Source organism: Seriola lalandi, unplaced genomic scaffold, assembly GCF_002814215.2.
Source record: "Seriola lalandi dorsalis isolate HSWRI2012SDOR001 ecotype SW California unplaced genomic scaffold, Sedor1 jcf7180002054341, whole genome shotgun sequence".
Taxonomy (NCBI): Eukaryota; Metazoa; Chordata; class Actinopteri; order Carangiformes; family Carangidae; genus Seriola; species Seriola lalandi.
In genome coordinates this window covers 93,448-113,965 of record NW_019524894.1, presented here as the reverse complement: position 1 = coordinate 113,965, position 20,518 = coordinate 93,448, and the positions used below count along the sequence as shown (strand labels likewise).

The 20,518-nt window shown below is 41.5% G+C and overlaps 1 protein-coding gene across 1 annotated transcript; it reads right to left on the bottom strand.

Annotated features, from left to right (window-relative positions):
• Positions 1-16,912: 16,912 nt before the first annotated feature.
• On the bottom strand, positions 16,913-19,806 carry LOC111656030 (tubulin alpha chain-like). The gene is made up of 4 exons (XM_023407622.2): positions 19,663-19,806; positions 18,307-18,529; positions 18,060-18,208; positions 16,913-17,959 (listed from the first exon to the last, which is right to left on the bottom strand). The coding sequence occupies exons 1-4, from the start codon at positions 19,663-19,665 to the stop codon at positions 16,979-16,981; spliced, it is 1,356 nt and encodes a 451-aa protein (XP_023263390.1). The 5' UTR covers positions 19,666-19,806; the 3' UTR covers positions 16,913-16,978.
• Positions 19,807-20,518: the final 712 nt, after the last annotated feature.

Here is a 20,518-nt window from a genome sequence, read left to right as displayed (position 1 = left end):
GGCGGCGGCGGGGATGGGACGGTCTGTCTGACCAGTAAAAGTGAAGAGACAGTGATGGGTTTCTGACAGGCGGGTGTTAACTGTGTCACATCAGTCCTCGCCGGGCAGCAGTGATTCACCCTGTCATTCAGTGATGGAATAAAATGATAGGGCGACATGTGTGTGTGTGTGTGTGTGTGTGTGTGTGTGTTTGTGTGTGTGTGTGTGAGCGTTTCAGGCAGACAGACTAGCCTGAAAGAGAGAGAGACAGAGACAGAGAGACAGAAAGATGGGAATTAAGTGAAATATATAAGAGAATTAAAAATGAGGGAAGTGAAGAAGAATAACGGACGAGGGCAGAGAGAGGGAGAGATCAGTGCTAAGTGGCGAGGTGGTACGTTTCATTACCTGTTATTAAAGGAGCCACATATTATCCAGGTCAGGACGGCAGAGAGCCCGACCCAGCCGGGGCCGAGGGTCCTCAGGGTCCTTTTAAATTTAAATGTGCTGCTCGCAGGAGACGGAGAGAGAGAGAGAGAGAGAGAGAGAGAGAGAGAGAGAGAGAGAGAGAGAGGCATCAAAGGCGAGGAGGTAGAGGTCGTACAAGACTTGGATAGCTGGTGTCAGGAAACGAGGGAGGAGAGTGACGGCTCGGGTCACGGGGAGAGGGAGACTGACAGCTGCTAATGTTGTTTGTGGGAAGTTGGGGGGGGGGGTTTGACTTTCAGATTTATTCTAGTGGTTGGTTTAGAAAAACACACAAAAAAGTTTTGAAAAGAATCAATGATGAACAGATTCTGAACGAGTTTTTGGAGCAAGGAAAGCAAAAGTTAGAACAGACGAGTCTCTGATGCTCCTATAAGCAGTTGTGGCCAGGTTGCCGCTGTGATGTCATTATGACATCATCAGGTGCTTTATTTGTCTCTCCTTGCTGGGAGACGCGTCACATGTGAAAAATAGGCGAGACGCAGAATCTGTAGATCTCGCTCCGGCCTGTCGACATGGGCCCTGAAATAAACAATAAACAGATACAGATATTCTTTCATGTCTTCTTGTCCTCTGGTAAAGTTCAGGGTTATTTTTGCTTCATAGTTAGAGACACTTCACCAAGAACGTGGCAGAATTATTTCTCTCCTCCAGTTAAGTCCCGAGGGTTTGGCTAAAACTTAGTGCAGAAAATTCACCTTAATGAATCTGCCTCGGCTTTCACAGCCCCCTGCTCATTATTATAATATCATGTTAAGAGGGTGAAAAATTGAAAATTCTTAAATGCTTTCTATTATGAATTCAAAGGATTGTTCGGCCTCATTTGAACTTCATGAGACTCTATGAGAGTCGATCCGGCGATTAACAGGCAGGTTTGGCAACATGTCAGATAAGGAAACTAAATTTTGCCGACGCCTGAACGCAGAGGATGTTCGGGGACTTCCATCATAACACGCAGACACAAATTATCTTTTTAAATATTTGTAATTTCATTCATCTTTAGTTGAGCGGAGAAACTTTTACTGCATTTTAAAGTTAGTATTTCTTTAAGGCAGCACAAAGAAAATATCAGAGGTCAGTAAAACAAATGTGGCAGCTGGATGATGTATTGGTCTAACCTTAACATTTCCTCACACACACACACACACACACACACACACACACACACACACACACACAGCATGAAAAGTTGTTTGTTATTCCATTAGCCACAAATGATCTCCCTCCTCTGTGGAGAATAACTTTCAATGACTCACTTCAGAGATAAACTCTCATTTAAAAATGTTTGGAAAGAAGCAGATGTCTCTGATTAGATTTTTTTTTTTTTTAAGAAAAAAGCAGAAGCTGAATAAATTGTTTATTGCAGCAGATTAGCTGTGTTTACTCATGACCACAGAACTGTTATCAGAGCATTGATTTATTCGGCTGTTGAGAGCAGAAAGAAACAGGAGGAAGGTAAAGTACAAGATGCTGTGTGTGGGTTTATTCATTTCTTCTTCGTCTTTTTGTCTTATTTTATAGCAGCAGTTTTGCCTTTTGCTCACAACTGTTCTCACTGCGGAGAAATCAAACCACGCTGGACAAAAATATAAAACTTTTGTTTTTGCTCCCATGTTTCATGAGTTGAAATTCAAGATCTGAAAACACAGAAACCTTCTTCTCAAATGTTTCTAAATCCATGTTGGTGAGCATTTCTCCTGGATCCTCCCTCCACCTGACAGGTGTGGCACATCCAGATGCTGATTACTGCACAGGTGTGCCGCAGAATCAGAATCAGCTCCTCGTGGTGGTTTCCTGCACCGACCGGCCAAGTTCACAGTCTCTCCTTCCTGAGCCACAGCATTAAGTAATGAAGAAGTGTTGTTACAGATCATCATGTTTCTTTTGTGTTCACAAAATGTTTTATAAACTGGGAGTAAAAACAAAAGTGTTGCATTTATATTTTTGTTGAGTGTAGATTAGCAGTGGGACACAAACACTGGTCGGTTTCTATAAAGTGAAAAAATGAATAAAAATCAAACTGGCTGTTGCAGCCCTGGCAGGAGGCTGTGGATTGGTTCAGGCACAAACAGGACTTGGTTATGCGTTTAGGGAAATGTCAGGATTTACTGTACGACCAATTATAAACACAACGTCTGTGGGAATTTGCTGAAATGACTGATTGTCATTCTCCTGCGGAGAACCGTCTCTCGGCGTCACAAAGCCGAGGCTTTTATTTATTTATATTTCTTCTTCCTCTAGTCGTTCTCCACACTGATTGACTTTCAGTGACTCAGGCTTGTCAATTACAGGATCGCAGCACAATGGAGGAATAATTGGCTCGATGGGAGGAGGCAATTAGTGAAACATTTTAAATACAAACGATACCGCTGTCTGCATGAGAGAAATGATTAATCAGACAGCAGCCTTAATCATCACAATAGAAAACAGAAAAACACGGCATATAGCCAACGTGGAGGCTGGATGTGTGAGTGTGAACTTTGAGGAATTACTACGAGAATAAAACTAGAATCACCTCCTCGTGGTCGTATCCCTCCGCCACTCAGACTAGATAAACTAAAAAGTTTATTGTGGTCACACTGATCTTGACCTTGGCCACCATTATCGAATTAGTTCATCCTCGAGTCCAAGTGAACGTTTTTACTAAATTTGAAGAAGTCCCCTCACGCCATTACAGAGATATTGCGTCCACGGGAATGCGACGTGCGTACGTACGCAGCGACAACCCGAAAACAATATGGCTCCAGCTCTGATTGTCTCCAATGCGGAGGAATAAAAATAAAACTGGTCAACACAGGTGGAATATTGCAGTTATCACAGCTGGTACAACTGTTGTTTCCTCCAGGTTTGAACGAACGTTTGTGCAGGAGAGAGAGTCTCTCTGACGGTGAGAGAGTCTTCGTCCGTCTGTCGTGATCTGTTGAAAAACGTGGGTTTAGTAGGAGGCAGTGCGATCGCCTGCTGCTGCTGCATTACAGTCTCCATGCTTTTCCTGTGGCTGCAGAAATACGTCTCGTTGCGTCGACTCCTCATTCTGTCTTTTTTAGGTTTGTCGTGTAGCTGAAGCTGTTTTCTTAAGTGATAGTTTTACATTAGATGTGAAATGTGTTGCAGTGTGCTCAGACCAAACACTGAGGTGCAGAGTGGTTCAGTTCTAGAGGAAAACGTCGTCTTTATCTCACAAAGTGTACGACTCCACTTCATGAAATTACAGACGAAGCTGAAACGAGAGATAATGGAGGAAAATAACAGAAATTCAGATGCTGATGAGTCAGAGTCTGAGCTGTCAGACGAGCACATCCAACATCACACTACACCAGCTATCCATGAATAAACCATACACTGTAGATAAAGATGGACGCAGCCTCCGTTACGTCACCCACAGGTCTCTGAAGAGTGGTTTTGAAGCTGAGAGTGAGCTGCTCCACCGTCACCGTCTTGGCAGTGTCTGACTCCGCCCCTTAATCTGCCAGCTAATCCAAAACATTTCACTCAAAAACAAAGGTGTTAGACAGAAGATCAACAGACAGTAGGCTTCATCCTCCGGGGGCATGAATGTGGTTCAGCTTTTGTTCAGTAATCACACATAAGACAGTAAAAATAAACAGTATTGACTGAAAACACAATAGAAAAACAAAGTCACATTTCAAATTTTAGTCAATTATTCTTTTAAATTCATATTAGCATTGTTCCATAATTTGTGATAATGAAATCATTCACATTTCTAATCTTTAGAAACAGCTTTACAGATCATTCTTTTGAAAACGAAAAACGAATTACACATTTTTAAATTTATATTAGCATTACTCCATAATTTAACCTCAACAACAGAAACACATTTCCTTTTTAATCTCCTTTCATCTTTGTGTGTAGTGAATTTACAATCACCTCTCAGATCATATTTGTCTTTTGTTCACAGTCTAGAGTGACTTTGATTCAGCTCGGAACATTATTTTATAATAATATACTAAAACATTAAATTAAAAAACGACCCCCACACTTCCAAACAATAATATAACATATGTAATATAGGGATGTATAAGTGAGCACTAAATTAATTTAATATATCTCTATATTGTTATTAACAATTTAATGTTATCAATATGTTGTTTCCATGGTAGTTTATGATCAATCAAAACCCCATTTAGTCTCAAAAACTCTTTCAATTTCAATGTCTGTACAAAATGTCTTTCCGCTCCTCTTTGTTCCTCTGTGCACAGACTCTGGCTGGAAATGAAAGCAACTGAGATTTGAAAGCAGGAAGTGAGAAATGAGGATAAAACTCTAATGACTCAGAGGAAAAGGAAAGAAACTGTGTGTGTGGAGAGTTTCACATTGCAGCAAAGCAGTGGGAATTTAACTCCCAGAAAAGCTGTCGTAATCATTCAGCACTAATAACCAGGAAATCAAACTGGACACCACATTAACCCGGCGCTGCAGTGGAGCGCTCAGTCGCTCTCTGTCAAATTACCACATTAGTCCTAATGGTCATGGAGCGCTGTGCTCGGCCTCAGCCCTCGACCCGTCCACAGACACCTGTGTGGTCTGATGCTGGTCAACACGTCGTCACGGTGATAAAAGCTGCTTCTGCTTTAAAGGAACAACATCAAAAATCTGAGTTTGAGCTTCTTTTTTTCATTGCAGTTCAGTGTGTTTCTTCCAACAGTAACAGCATTTTATCTATTTAACAAAATGGTAAAGATTATTCCAACCCTTTTACAGAAAGGGCTGAATATTTATCTAATTATTTTGCATTTTAATTTTGAATAATTTAAAAGGTGGATGTTGGATAAAATTAACATATAGAAAGTTTGGGTTAAAATATTCCTTATTGTTGTTGTACTCATACGTCGAGATGCGAACAGGCTGTTTTGCTGTGTAATCACCCACATTACTTCACTGTCTAATCAGCAAACACAACCATGTGCGTTCGTCCCCGTGCTGCATCGTATCTCCTGCCTCCGCTCCGCTAATCACCGCCATCACGCGGCTCCATGCTGAAGCCAACTCATTCCACTCTGGGCACTTTCTCACCTTTGTTAATCTTCGCAGAGTGGCGCTGATGGGACATCAGAGGCGGCACCTCGCAGCGAGCCGGGGTTTGTTTCCATCAGCTCAGCAGCGATCGCTAACTGACTGAGTTTCACGATGTCTCAAATCGCCGGGTTACGACGGAGGTGCAGCTTTAATGAAACATCGCAGACAGACGAGAGATGAGGAGTTTCTTTTTATCTGACTGACTGGTTCTTTCTTGAACTTCATCGCAGGCTGTTGATGGTTCGAACAGCTCCCACGGTTCGACTAGCCGGGAAGAGTGTGAGGATGAAGGGTGGGGGAGCTTCAGGCCAACAAGGCAATAATGCTAATATCATGCTAATATTCCATCTATTCACTTAGGTTTGTGGCTGTAGGTTAAGATAATTATTTATTTTATAATTTCATAAATATGATTGATGTTCTACATTATTAATATGACAGTGTATCTAAATAAATGACCAAACCAATCTATTGTGTATAATCCATAAACATACAGCTACACATTGAAAGAAATGCATAATCACTAGTGAACGATCTTTGTCCGACCTTTAAAAAGTAGTTTTATCTTCTCAAACATATTAGATTCAGAAAATGTTCATGAGAGTTGTTGTTTAAAACAGTCGTATACGTCCTTTAAAAAGCCCTGACAAACGACCTCTTGTGACCCTTTCCCAGTATCTGCCCCAGCTTTTACCCCAGCAGATCCCTGACGGGCAAAAAGAAGAGAAGCTTCTGTTCACAATCAGTCGCAGCTGCAGCCTGTGGCACGAAAACACACTCTGAAGTCTGAATTTTTCTCTCCTTCATTTATTTTTTTTTATTTTTTTATCTCCGCCTTGCTTTCTCTCCAGTGATGAAATGCAATATTTGGCTTTTATAAATGACTGACTGAGCTTCTTATTGTAACTGACTTTCACACTTTTCCCACTAAACCTCCAAAAACTTAATCTAATTTTCCCGTTCTGCAGACGTAGCAGAGCTGTACACATGCAGGCTTTGTATTTATCCAGCAGCTTCACTGAGCAATAAAAATCTCGAGCCTGTCACAAGTGTCTTCTGTTGAGCACTTTTGTGCCAAATTGGTATAATTTCGGGGCATTCATTCTTTGGCCAGAGAGGAACAACACAACATGTGGGAAATTACTTTGATTTGCCAGCTGCGAAACACAATATGAACCCTTACCATCCGTTTGTTGTTGTTGTTGACACCTCGTTACTTTGGCCCCTGATTGACTTTTGTGTTTGACTACCTGGCAACTCAGTAAATACTTTGCCTTTTTGAACTTCCCCTTGTCTCCTGAGTATTTCTCTACATCTGAGTCTCTGTTCATTCCAGATACATCACAGAACCATGAAGAGAGATCATGTTTCTCCCATGTTAGCTTCTCTGCACTTGATCCCTGCAGGAAAAGCCCTTAGTGTTCAGGCACCATCATATCCAGAAAAGCTCATAGTGTGAATTATATGAAACCAGTGCAGTGCTTCAGATGACTGAAGTGTAACAGTCCTTTCAGTATCTTGCTTGTTTAACTAAAGCTTTCAAATAAATGTAGTGGAGTAGAAAGAAAACTATTTCCTCTCATGTGGCAATTGGCACATGGTAGAAGTCTAACTAAACCACCACAGACACACAACAGACTATTAACGTGAAATAATAAACTATATCGATGTGAAAACGTTTCTCAACAGCAACTAATCCTCCATCGTCTCGCTGCTCATGACTGAGCTCCAGTGTTTGCTAACATTAAATCATATAAAACATTTTATATTGGTAATTAAATGACTCGCTAACACTGGAAATGAAAGGCTAACATTAGTTAGCCCAACTGTAACTTAAAGTTTAAGTTAGAAACTCCCTAAAATTTGTTAGCTAAACTGTAACTAAAGGCTACAGTTAGAAACTAGCTAACATTAATTAGCTAAACTGTAACATAAAACTTAACTTAGAAATTAGCTAACGTGAGTTAGCGTAACTGCAACTTAAGGCTACAGTTAGAAACTATCTAACATTAGCGTCCATCCGTGATACTTGACACAATGTAATTCAGAAACTGACAGTAAGAAAGTAAAGTGTATACATAAGCTAGTAGTTAGCTACTGCTACTTACATTTACCTACAGTGTCTGCACAAAGCTTGGGAGCAGAGATTCGAAGAGGTGATCCACTGATGACGTGAAGCAGCCAGTTCAGCTAATGTCAAGGTTAAGAAATGGTACGGTCCACTTTAGGGGTGTCTGGTGAATTATTTTACTATTTATTATTTTTACATGCAGTATATTCAAAACCAGATAGATTTGACGTTTCAGTTTTTACTTTGATTCTAATTTCCTGCAGGTTTAAGTGAGATTCACCAAAACCAAAACTGGTATTCTGAATCTCCCAGAGAAATGTCAGAGCAAAGTAAGAGCAGGGATTTACGTTCTGAAACTTTGATTTGACTGGTCAGTCAATTTCAGATTGCTAAACATTTACCCCCCCCCCCTACTGACAGAACAGTCACAAACCACGAGCCATTACTCCTCTTTCACATAAATGTCAGCCAGGCAAAATGAGATTTTCTCAGACCGGAGGCTGAACTTATTCAACCTTCTTGTTTATTTGAATATCAACAAGAAAGAGAGCAGTGAGAGAGAGGAGGAAGGTTTAAAGCTTTGAGAGAAAAAAGATTCCCAGACAAACTTTGTGCTAACTTCAGAATGACTAAAATGGCTTTCACAGTCTGTCTGGTCAAATTTTAGGATTCAAAAGTGATTTTATAGCTGATCAGTACCCTGACGGAAATGTCAGATGAAACTCTGTCTTCTTAAAAGAGGGATTAACCAGGTCGGGTCATTGATTCTTTGCTTCCCTGAATGATTTGAAGTTTTTAAAACGCTTAAACTCTTCCAAGCACTTTGAGCTTCCTGCCCTGAATATTTCCTTTGGTTTCTGTTACAGCAGATCTTTGGGCGTCGCTTCCTTCATGTGGCGTCTGAAGTGACTGGCCTGGACTGCACCTGCAGCTGGAACGTGTTCGTTGCTTTTCTGACATTTCCTGTCATGAAGCCTTTCATCAAAATGTCCAAGAGCATGCGGACACCTGAAAAAATTATAAAGACACCTTAAATTTACACCTACACAGTGGTCGCACCTGTCTGTTCTCGAAAACCACAGGCCTTATTCTGCTCCGGTGTCAGCCTCCGCTCTTCTGGTTTCCACAGAGATCTTTCAGGGATTTGCTCCCGTTCAGCCACAGGAGTATTAGTGAGATCCAGCTCTGATGTTGGGCGATGAGGCCCGGCTTACGGTCCACAATCCAGTTCATCCTGACGGTGCTGGATGGGGACGAAGACTCAAAACACCATCTGTTACCACAAAGATGGAAGAACGCTGTTGTTTAAAGTTCCTTCAGACATGTTTTAAACTCTGTAAAAAAAAATATATATATATTGTTTTTCTCTGATAAAAAGTAAAAAAAAATAAATAAATAAAAAAAGTTCATCTCCTCTTACTTCCTGGTTGAGAAATCTGACTCAGGCCTGGAGCCCCGCCCACCACCTGCTGGCTCCAGGTGGACAGGTGAAAGAGCAAAGAGCATCAAGATGGTGAGAGGAGGAAACATCAGAGAGACTCAGCCACATCAGTCAGACCCAGACTCAGAGGAGGAGTCTGAGACCAGAACCAGAGACTAGCAGACGGGTCAGAACCGTTAGCGCAGTTAGCATCTTCTACTTGTCTGTTTATGCTGTTTGTTAGCTTGTAACTGGCAGTAGCTGACACAGTGTTATTGATTGTGCTAATGCTAACTCTCTTTCTCTGTACTGACAAGGTTTCAGGTTTATTTAGCCCCGCCCCCCGTCCCCACAAGTTGACAGGATTGGTTCCTTAGGTTTGTGACGTAAGGTTTGTAACCCTGGCTGTCTGAATGAGACTGTCATGGTGTTGATGATTATTTCACTCATCATATGTCTATTATATAAAAACATCATATGGATGTTAACAAGGTTAAACTTTTCTTTAAAATATGACTGACCGCTGCAGCATTAAAACTTAACCTAAACCATGAGTCTTTGGTGTCCACATACTTTTGACCATATCATACTTACATCAATGAAGGCAAAACATTTCATTTTGAATAGTTTTTTCTAAAAACCAAACAAATTAAAAATAGACAGTCATGATTCAATCATTTAATTTCAAATTGTAAAAGCCGCAAAACTGATTTGTTTTGTAATCTTGTATCTGGATGAAAATCATGTTTGAAACTGAATAAAATGAGCGACATGAAGCTTTATTGAAGAGAATGATGTAAAAAGGTAAAATCAAATTAAAGCTGTGTATTTCCAACACAAATTAAATTTAGAAAAACTTGACTTGAGGATACGGTGATACCACATTTCATTCTTACCTTGACGTTCTGCAAATTACCTCGATTTTTCTTCCCAACCTCCTTCAAATCCACACTGAGCCTGCAAACACGAGCAGGTGGAGTTAGAGAGCCAAGGTCTGCTCAATCAACGTAAATCCCCACCACATTCAGAGGTGGCGGAGTTAATCCATAATTCATGCAGGAAGACGTCGAACAGATTGAATTGTCACAACTCGGGCCGGTGAGGGAGGAATGAGCTGCTCTCTCTCTCTCTCTCTCTCTCTCTCTCTCTCTCTCTCTGAGCGTCCCGACCAGGAATAGACTGCAAAGAGAAAAGAGGGGAAAAGATGCTAATTCGTGTTAGGATCATGTTTGGCGCCTCAAGTCTCTGTTTCAGCAAATATTCTGCCTGTTTAAGCTGAAGTTTCTCTTGTGCTGTTCTGTTGCTGATCCTGACCTTTGACCTCCCTGAGGAAGAGGGACAAACCAAATGAGAATCAGCAAGGGAGAATGTCATTTGCATTTATGTAACTTGCTATTTAGAGAATGTAAACAGAAATGTTATTATTTCCTTCATTTTACCCGGAAGTCCCACTGAGATTTGTCCAAGTCAGCAGCGATACAAACTCAGCATAAAATACCACAAATATACGACATGACAACAATTTGAGCTCAAACAAGTGCACGTCTCATGTACCACATTCTTTATGATGCTCTTAAAGTTTTCAATGGATATAAATTTATAATGAAAGGTGATTATTTCATGACTTTTGATTTCAAAATGCAGCTTTCCCCAGATCTGTGAAAACTCATGGTGACATTAAAAATAAGATCAGACCAGATTTCTGAAATAAAAACTGCGGACATTTCCAGTTCGACGTTAAACACATCAATAATATATCCAATGTTTTTATTCCTCCCCGCTGGAGGAATGTTTCTGGTCTGTACGTCCATGTTTAACTTAGTCTGTTTTCCTTCAGTGTTTTTTAAACCTTTAGACAATTAATGAATGACACATCCTTCTAGAAAGAACCGCCCACACTGAAAACACATGTGACCTAAACTGGCCTTGCTGACCTTATTATGTGGCTTTTCACAGTCATACAGATTTACTGATCGTTACTGATATTCATCGAGGCCGTAGCGACTGCCGGACTGTTTTCTTCTCCTCTAAAAATGTTAGTGAAGGTCAAGGGTCACGGTGGAGGAAATTAGCATTTATTCAATATGTAGTTCACTAATTTAGCGTCTGAAATTAACTTTGACTGGAGACAAATCTCTAATGACAGCGAGGTCAGAGGTCTGAGGCATTAAAATTTTAATCACATTAAAAATTCAGCGTCTGTCCTCCTTAAAGGGCAAGTTCACTCTCAGCATTTTTACTTTGCTGACAGAGTTTGAATTATATTTTTGGTGTATGTTTTTGCAGCACCTGGAAACTGACGCCGTAACTCAAATATTAGTGGCACTCCTGTCACGGAGAGGGATTATCGAGGCACTGAGCAAATTATTAGAATCTCTGATCTAGCCCGCCGCCACCGCCGCCGCCGCGCCGCCATCACCTAACATTATCAATTTGCATATGTGTATGCACCATCTGTCTGCCAAGTTGCCCTTTCCAAATGCCATGAAAGGTCAGAAAGCAATAAGTCAAAGTGGCGGCGTGCTTGGCGAGAGTAGCTGCTCTTACACGCTTTCTTATGCATCATTGGTGCGTTTAGCCGTAAACAGTAAGCACAACATGGGAATTGATCTGGAATTAATCATTAAGTCACTGGTGTTTTTCTTGTCGCTGGTTTGATTGAAGAGCCCGGACCCCCGTGCGGCTGCTTCACAGCCCCCGACATTTTAATACACAGCATTTTGAAGCTGCGGCGGCGATCAGGCGGGAACCAGACGGATATTGATGCTTGGGTTTTTGTTTTTTTTAATGTGAATCAATACACCGGTGTTTCTCTATGACTGACGGCGGCCGTCAGGGAATGACCACAACTCAACCTGAAGGAGAGCTGCTGGGAAAATCCAATAAATAGTTAAAAATAGTGACATCTCTGCTGTACTGACGACCTGTATCACATTCTAACGAGTTCCTCCAACGCGTATCTGTAATTATAATCCAGTCACATCAGGATCTCAGGACTTGTTGAGGAGTCACATTATGATGTTGTCATGGTGATGGACAGGACCATCAAGCTCCATCCCAAATCTCCTATGGCAACCACACCTGGCGACATCATGGGGAGCTGAGTGTTTTCTGAATGTGAATGTGAAGACTGTGTGTTCTTCTCCCAGCGGCCTGATCTCTGGTGATTAATGGCTTTCTATCGGAATCGATATGTGACACTGTTTAAAACATTTAAGAATTAAACATGAGAAATGTACACAGTTCGTTTACTGATTACAGTTGTGATACGTTCATTGTGTAGAGAGAGGTGTTACAGATGAAGTTCCTCCTCTAGTGATGCACAAACACAAAATCTACTGTCACAGTCGTGTCACTGAAAATAAACCTTGTTTGTACAAAACAAATGTTTCAAGTCTTATAGTGTTTATATACTGCTAATCTGCTCTGCCAGTTATATTCTGAAGGAACTGCACTTACAGTATTACAGTATGTACCGTGTGTTTTTATTCCTCCGCGCCGGCAACAGTCAGAGCCGGAGGCCATTTTGTTTTCGGGTTGTCCCTATGTGCATACGTATGTTCGTCCGTCGCATTCTCGTGGACACGATATCTCGGTAACGCCTCGACAGAACTTTTTTAAATTTGCCACAAGCATTCACTAGGACTCAAGGATGAAATGATTAGATTTTGGTGGTCAAAGGTCAAAGGTCAAGACCTCAATTATCTCACAAAACACTGTTTTGGCCTCGTGAATGTGGTGTCTCAAAACCACCTTGGGGAAATTAGTTTATACTTGGCACAAACACTCAGATTCAACGATGAACTGATTAGGATTTGGTGGACAATGGTCAAAGGTCAAAGGTCAAAGTTGTGGTGAAAACAGACAAACTGACAAAGAGACTTCAATACACAAGGGAGGCAAGGGTGATTGAACACAGGTGAACACATTAAGGTGGGGCAGACAATCACATCGGAGGGAAACAGGACAAAGACAGGAAGTAAAATAACCACAAGACACACAAAGGAAGTCAATCCAAAATGAATCAGGAAATACTAATCCAATCTGCTGGACCAGGAGGAACCTTATAGACCACTCGGGTCAGCTGATCCCAGGGTGAAAGCTAAATACGATGAACAAAAGTCTAAACTCAAGACTAATCTTTTTGCAGTCACATTTAACTCAATTTTTTTGTCCAGTTTGTTTGTTTTACTTCTTTTATTATGTTTGTTTTGATTCAGCTTCCTTTTGCTTGTACTCTGTCAAGCACTTTGTATTATCACTGGTATTAAATGTGAAACAGAAGTTAGTTTGCTTTGTCTTTCAGCTTCTTTTATGTTAAAGAGACAATTTGAATAGAATTATTTGCAGATCTGTTCAGCACCAGAAGTGCACCTGTCTACATGATTATAGGTTGGTCCCTTAAAGACTTCATTTGGCATCAAGACCAAATCCCGTCAATTGATTTGTTTTTCCATGTTGATCAATGCGGCTCCTCGACACTGAACATAATGTGACGTGTGCTCGGAGCCGGAGCTGAGTCAGACCCTGTCCCGGTCTGTTTCTGAGGAACCGTGTCACAGTGTTGAGACAGCTTATCAGATCCCCTCCGCAAAATAAACTCCACACAGACCGGACCTGTTTGTCCTTTCACGTTCCACGGACTGTCAGAAAATGAGTCAGTGGTGGAAATTTTCCATTGCTCTCTGTGACAGGCGGGATAATTGGCTTTCAGTCACAGTCTCTCCACTGGAGAAGCAGGTGCTTTTTAGAGGCCATGCTTTTCATAAAGTGCTGTGTCACATCAGCTGAAGTCATGGGACAAAAGAGTCGTGTGTGGAAGACAGTGTGACCGCATGAATTTCAGTGTTTGTAAGGCAGAGAGCGTCTTTACTCTCAGTGTTTTCATTCCGACATTGGCCTTCATGAAGCCTTGTATGTATCTATAGTATTTAATTATATTGTATATTGTATATAATCTATAGTATTTCACTCATTCTTACATTAAACTACATATTCAATCTGTGACCATGACAGCAAGTTATTCAGAAGACAATTTGATGCAGAAAGTTTTATATGTATGTAAGTTTATGCTATAGCTACATAGCTAACATTAGCGTTAGCAGCTGTTTACTTACCAGTCTAGAAGAAGTGTTTCAAACTTCATTCCTTTACTGACCAACAGCCGTATCCAGAGGTGAAAAACAACTCTCTTGTTTTGCTTCTATTTGTATCACTTCCTCTCTTCTGCTAAAGTTAGCATGCTAACCAGCTAGCTCTGGTCCGTAACTGTCCCATACCGAGTCACTGTAGTGTTCAGTCTGACCCGAAGAAGTAGAGCTGCTCAGATGACGTATTACAACATCAACAGTGGCTGGAGTTCTTGACAAGACTGGTAAGTAAACTGCTGCTAATGCTAATGTTAGCTATGTAGCAATAGCAAAACTTAGCTCCTTTAATTCTCTTTGTAGGTCACAGGTAAATATCACAGTGTCATACGTCAGTAACACCTTGACGTAACTTCTTCAAATTTAGAACAAACATATGTTAGGACTCAAGGATGAGCTGATTAAATGTTGGTGGTCAAAGGTCAAAGGTCAGGGTGACCTCACAAAACACTACACAGATGTAACCTGAAACTAGTCTGAGTGGCGGAGGGATACAACCATGGGTTGGTGATTCTGGTTTTTAATGAAATTAAATTTGTGACATCCAGAGCAAAACTAAAACCTGAAGTTGTGATTAACTTGATTAAAAAAAAAACGACTGTGTCTAAACTTCATTTCCTCTACACAGCACTACAACCTGAGTGGACAGGTTGATAGCCTTCCTAATGCTCTTTCATGTGACGCTGGGTTTTTCTTTTTGTTTATAATCCCTACTTTATAGCTCCACTCAAGGAGAAGCTGCTCATTCAAGCTATAATTATTATTATCTTCCCTGAATAAATCCTGGGAACCCGTCCCTGCCCTGAGCTCTCTGATTCGCCTCTCTTGTCACCTCTTATGTGTTTTTCCTCTTTTTTTATGACTTTAATCATCTCCGTGACTGATGGCACTAAAACACACTTTTACTAAATGTTAATCTCATAATCATTTCATCTGACAACACCGAGCTCAGATAGCTTTTAGCCAGCAGTGATTCATTCATCTCTGAAGTGATATTGCTCCTCGGTGTGGCCCATTTCCCTGAGTCTCCTGGGATGTCATAACGCTCAACTTGTCACACCGGCTCTGAGAGAGAGAGAGGTGCTGGGACAACTTTGAATACATCGAAAGACCACTTTACATGTTATTGCCTCTTAGAGACATTTCCCTGATGACATAAACCTCTAAATTGCAAAGTGAAAAACCTGTTAATGTTTCGGCACTCCATCATCTTCCTCTTTTAAAGTCAGTCAGTCAGCACACAATCAGTATTCCCCTCCACTCATGAGCCATACATGGGTGAGGAGAGATACAAGGGCTATTACATTCCCACAGTGTCCCGTCAGAGATATCCATTAAAAAGTCTTTATTGGTCTCAGGACCATTACCAACAAAAAAGGTAATCCAATTGTCTTTACTCCTTTTAATACTTTTTTTATGATCCCGTCTCCCTCCATCTTTCCCTCCCTTCTGTATTTCATCCTCGTCCTCAGCTATTAGCGTGTTTGCACACGATAGCAAATATCACATTAGACGAATGACGACAAACAAAGAGCATCATTAGTTAACCCACATAATACAGATAGCTTCACATTTAAGTGGGCTTTTAAAGTGTCTGGATTTGCTGACTGGCTGCTTCTCCAAATTAACTATTACAGCTCATAATGTGGGCCGGTCCAGTCTGCTGGAACAGCCCTCTGGGTTCAGGCGTTCCACACGAGTCAGAGCCTGGCTGCTTTAGTGAAGCCCAACACTGACGCTGGGTGATGAGGTCTGGTTGGATATGGTGGAGGTCAGGGCTCTGTGCAGGTCCCTCCAGTCTGCAGGTCTCTGTCCGTCACGCCCCTCCTCTTTAACATTGTTCTTTTTACTCCACTAGATTGATCTTAGATACAGTTACTCTTTTGCAAATTAATATTTTACATACAACACCTGACAAAGCACAATGCAAGGTTATAGATAAAACTGCCCAGCAGTGTAAGATTAACTCCACTACCAGCTAAAACATTAAAATTTAAAAATTTGGTGGTGAAAAATGGTTTTTGTGCTAATTTAAGAGCAGTTAAAACAGACCGGTCAATTTTGACCGGGAACACTAAAGTAAGGGGCGGGAGGTGAACACGACCGGAGGGTTAAAGATGCTGTTATTAGCAACATGGCTACAGTAGGGGAAGCATTGCAACATGGGACAGTGGTACTGCTTCCCTTTTCTCCAATCAGGAACAAGTTACAAGTCACCTGATTCACTGTCACAGGAAGCTACTTCCTCATGGAATAAGGATTAAACTCAGTAGGTACAGACTGTTTTAGAAGGAAAAACTTTTCCTTAATTGAGATTGCTGAGTAAACCACTATGTTGTCTGTTTATAGTTCATCTTCCACCCACTCCCAGTTCATTTTTGTAGTTGTACTCATCACACTCATGTTTGAGAATCTTAGATATTTTTCATGCTAGTCGTCAGTGCTGATGTTTTGGCTGTTAACCCAGTTCATGGCCAAAAGAGTCTGTGTGCAAGTAACCCAGACAAATGTCACTGACAGCAACTAACAATATAATTAAACTGCTGAAATCAAAGCTTCAATATCAACTTCGTCATAAGTCTTATATCATGTTACATTACAACTGTGGGATGAATTGTAACATTTCACTCCCTGCATTTGAGACCAAACCAGACATTTTGTGTTTGTGTTTGAGTTGAGTTTTGAAAACACTGGATTAAGATACAGACACATGAACCACGCCCGTCTCCCCTCCCTCTGCCCTGTAGAATGACATCATTAAAGAGACAATAGTTCAGTTAACCAACAAGCTTTATTCAACATTTAAGTCTCAGATCAGAGATTAACACAAGGGAATATTTAATACTCCTCTCCATCTTCGTCTCCCTCCCCATCAGCCGAGTCAACGCCAACCTCCTCATAATCCTTCTCCAGAGCCGCCATGTCCTCTCTGGCCTCCGAGAACTCCCCCTCCTCCATACCCTCACCCACATACCAGTGAACAAACGCACGCTTGGCGTACATCAGGTCAAACTTGTGGTCGAGTCGAGCCCAGGCCTCAGCGATGGCGGTGGTGTTGCTCAGCATGCACACGGCCCTCTGGACCTTGGCCAGGTCTCCACCAGGAACGACGGTGGGCGGCTGGTAGTTGATGCCAACCTTGAAACCGGTGGGACACCAGTCCACAAACTGGATGGTACGCTTGGTTTTGATGGTGGCGATGGCAGCGTTGACATCTTTGGGCACCACGTCTCCACGGTACAAGAGACAGCAGGCCATGTACTTGCCGTGGCGGGGGTCGCATTTCACCATCTGGTTGGCTGGCTCGAAGCAGGCGTTGGTGATCTCCGACACCGTCAACTGCTCGTGGTACGCCTTCTCAGAGGAGATGACGGGAGCGTAGGTGGCCAGAGGGAAGTGGATACGAGGATACGGCACCAAGTTGGTCTGGAACTCTGTCAGGTCAACATTGAGGGCACCATCGAAGCGAAGGGAAGCAGTGATGGAGGACACGATCTGACTGATCAGCCTGTTCAGGTTGGTGTAGGTGGGACGCTCGATATCGAGGTTCCTGCGGCAGATATCGTAGATGGCCTCGTTGTCCACCATGAAGGCGCAGTCAGAGTGTTCTAGGGTGGTGTGGGTGGTCAGGATGGAGTTGTAGGGCTCCACCACAGCGGTGGACACCTGGGGAGCTGGGTAGATTGAGAACTCCAGCTTGGACTTCTTGCCGTAGTCGACAGACAGACGCTCCATCAGCAGTGAGGTGAAACCAGAACCAGTGCCACCTCCAAAGCTGTGGAAAACCAGGAAGCCCTGAAGACCAGTGCACTGGTCGGCCTGAGGACAGAGGAGACAGTGATCAATAAGGTATGATATGATTCTGTTTGATATGCAAAGTCAAAGTTAGGAATAGATCCCTCCTGATAAAGTTACCCACCAGTTTGCGCAACCTGTCCAGCACTAGGTCAATGATCTCTTTGCCGATGGTGTAGTGCCCACGGGCGTAGTTGTTGGCAGCATCCTCTTTACCAGTGATCAGCTGCTCAGGGTGGAACAGCTGGCGGTAAGCCCCACTTCGTACCTCATCTACAGAAAATTAGCATAAATACCAAGATGGTTAGACTGAGTGAAAAAACATGCATGAGAAACTAGTGTTATTTTTTAAAATTGATATATGACTTTACCAATGACGCTGGGTTCCAGGTCCACAAACACAGCTCTGGGGACGTGCTTCCCAGCTCCTGTCTCACTGAAGAACGTGTTGAAGGAGTCGTCTCCTCCTCCGATGGCCTTGTCACTGGGCATCTGTCCATCCGGCTGGATCCCATGTTCCAGACAGTAAAGCTCCCAGCAGGCATTGCCAATCTGGACACCAGCCTGACCAACGTGCACTGAAATACACTCGCGCTACGAGGGAGGGAAAAAAAAAAAAAAAATAGAAAAGGTTATTTCTACAAGTTCCCATACAGAACTATAATCAATTGGTGTTTTATTTATAGAGCATGTTTAAAAATGAGCAAACAGCTGATTTAAGAGCTGTTGTATGGCTGAAAAGCCGCTTTTGGGAGGGGGGGTGGTTAAAAAAAAAAAAAAAGGCTCTTTGTCATTTTTAATGACATTAGATGCTGAAGGCTGCTGGTCACATGTCGAGGGGCTGCTCTGGAACTAATGCAAAAATCCATAGATGAGACAAAGGCCTCTTTTGTAAAGAAGCCAATACCAGACCACCATGACTAAAGTCAACCGACACGTTGCACAGTCATTTAGCCTCTGAACTTGGGCGACTACGGTGGCCTACTAGCTCATTGCACTGCAATTTAGGAAAGCATGCAAATACACAAAAAGCATTTTCACACATTTGAGAACATGTGAGAAAACAATCAGTATTCAGTGTCCACTGGAAATGCTTAACACAGTGAGGTCATCATCTGCTTGCCTTTTGTCCATTTGCATGAATTCTTAAATTGCAGTGTGTTGAATCGTGAGAGCCAGACTCAAAAAGGCTTTAGAGGCAATTCAGATACTTATATAAAAAGGTGCTTAAGGCCGAAAGATAATCATGGGTTGAGAACAAACATTTTAACATCAAAGAGGTGTGGTGAGACAAAGCAAACACAGCTGTAGTTCAATATTTTCATACAAAAAGGAGGTAGTAGATTTACACAAAGATTAAACATGAAAGCCCCATAAAGCTTTCTCTTGAATAGGTGTTGGGTTGCAGATTCATAATGGCCGGGCCTCTTCACACAGAGGAATGTTTCAGGCTGAATTAAGGGACAATGACAGGCGTTAACTGGGTCAACGCACCGACGGGGGAAAACCCAGAAAATGGCAGCCGAGACTGAACTTCAATTTTTGGACTGCATCCTATCGAGTTATGTTTAATTCTCCAACATTAAAACACCATTGAAAATGAAGTTTGGTTACCCGTCCGACATTTTAGCTCGTGGTTTTTATGAATAAAACTCGACTTCCACGTTTTGAATTTGGGTAAATTAACATATGAGGAGTAAAAACAAAACCTGTATTTTCCCACTCACCATGTTTACCGAAGCTGTGGAGTCTGTAGCGGTCGAATTAAGAAAAAAGGGAAGAACTAACGTTAGCTCTCACTGTTTGGACGTTAAGAATCCTGTGTAAGACGTAACTGAAATGCGAAGCAGCTAGGCGGGGCTTTTTATACTCTCGGGAAAAGAGCTGCTCAATCCCATTGGTCGGCGGGGTCACGTAGCCCTTTTCCTATTGGTTTAAATTAAACTGTCATCTTATTTGAAACGTTGACAGTTGGTGCCGGGGTGTTCGTGTGTTTTATTTTAACCCCCTAAGTATGAACCGGCTGTCGACCTCTAACCATCCCAGTGTTTCAGTTATTTTGTGTAGCATATAAAACCGATGTAAGGTTATATATTTTATATTTTTATTAAATCAAATATTTATATTGTAAACATAGTGCATTAAAAATGACAACCTCGCTGTTGTACATATCAAGTAACACTGACATTAGAGTGTATCACGCCTCCTAGAAGGTTATTTAACTTAAAAAAAAAACATAGACTTAAACATAAATTACTTGTACTCTATACTTAAACCATATAAAAATAATAATGATAATAATAATAATAAAGAAAATACATACAAGTAATAACACAATAAAGACAAAGAAAGAAAAAAAAGTTACAAAACATTAAGAGTAACATTCTTAGGTAACAAATTATGGAAATATAAAAGAGTATAAAAATATTAACTAAGTAAATTCACTCAAATACAATTCTAAGGCACTTGTACTTTACTTGAGTATTTTAATGATATGCTACTTTCTACTTCAATGTCACAATATTTCAGGGGGGAATATTGTAGGCCTACTTTTTACTCTGCTATACTACAGAAGATTAGAAC

Coding starts and splice junctions, on each gene's coding strand:
- LOC111656030 (XM_023407622.2), bottom strand. Junction 18,209..18,306: donor CCTGGAACCCAGCGTCATTG/GTAAAGTCATAT, acceptor AATTTTCTGTAG/ATGAGGTACGAAGTGGGGCT. Junction 17,960..18,059: donor TGGACAGGTTGCGCAAACTG/GTGGGTAACTTT, acceptor CTCTGTCCTCAG/GCCGACCAGTGCACTGGTCT.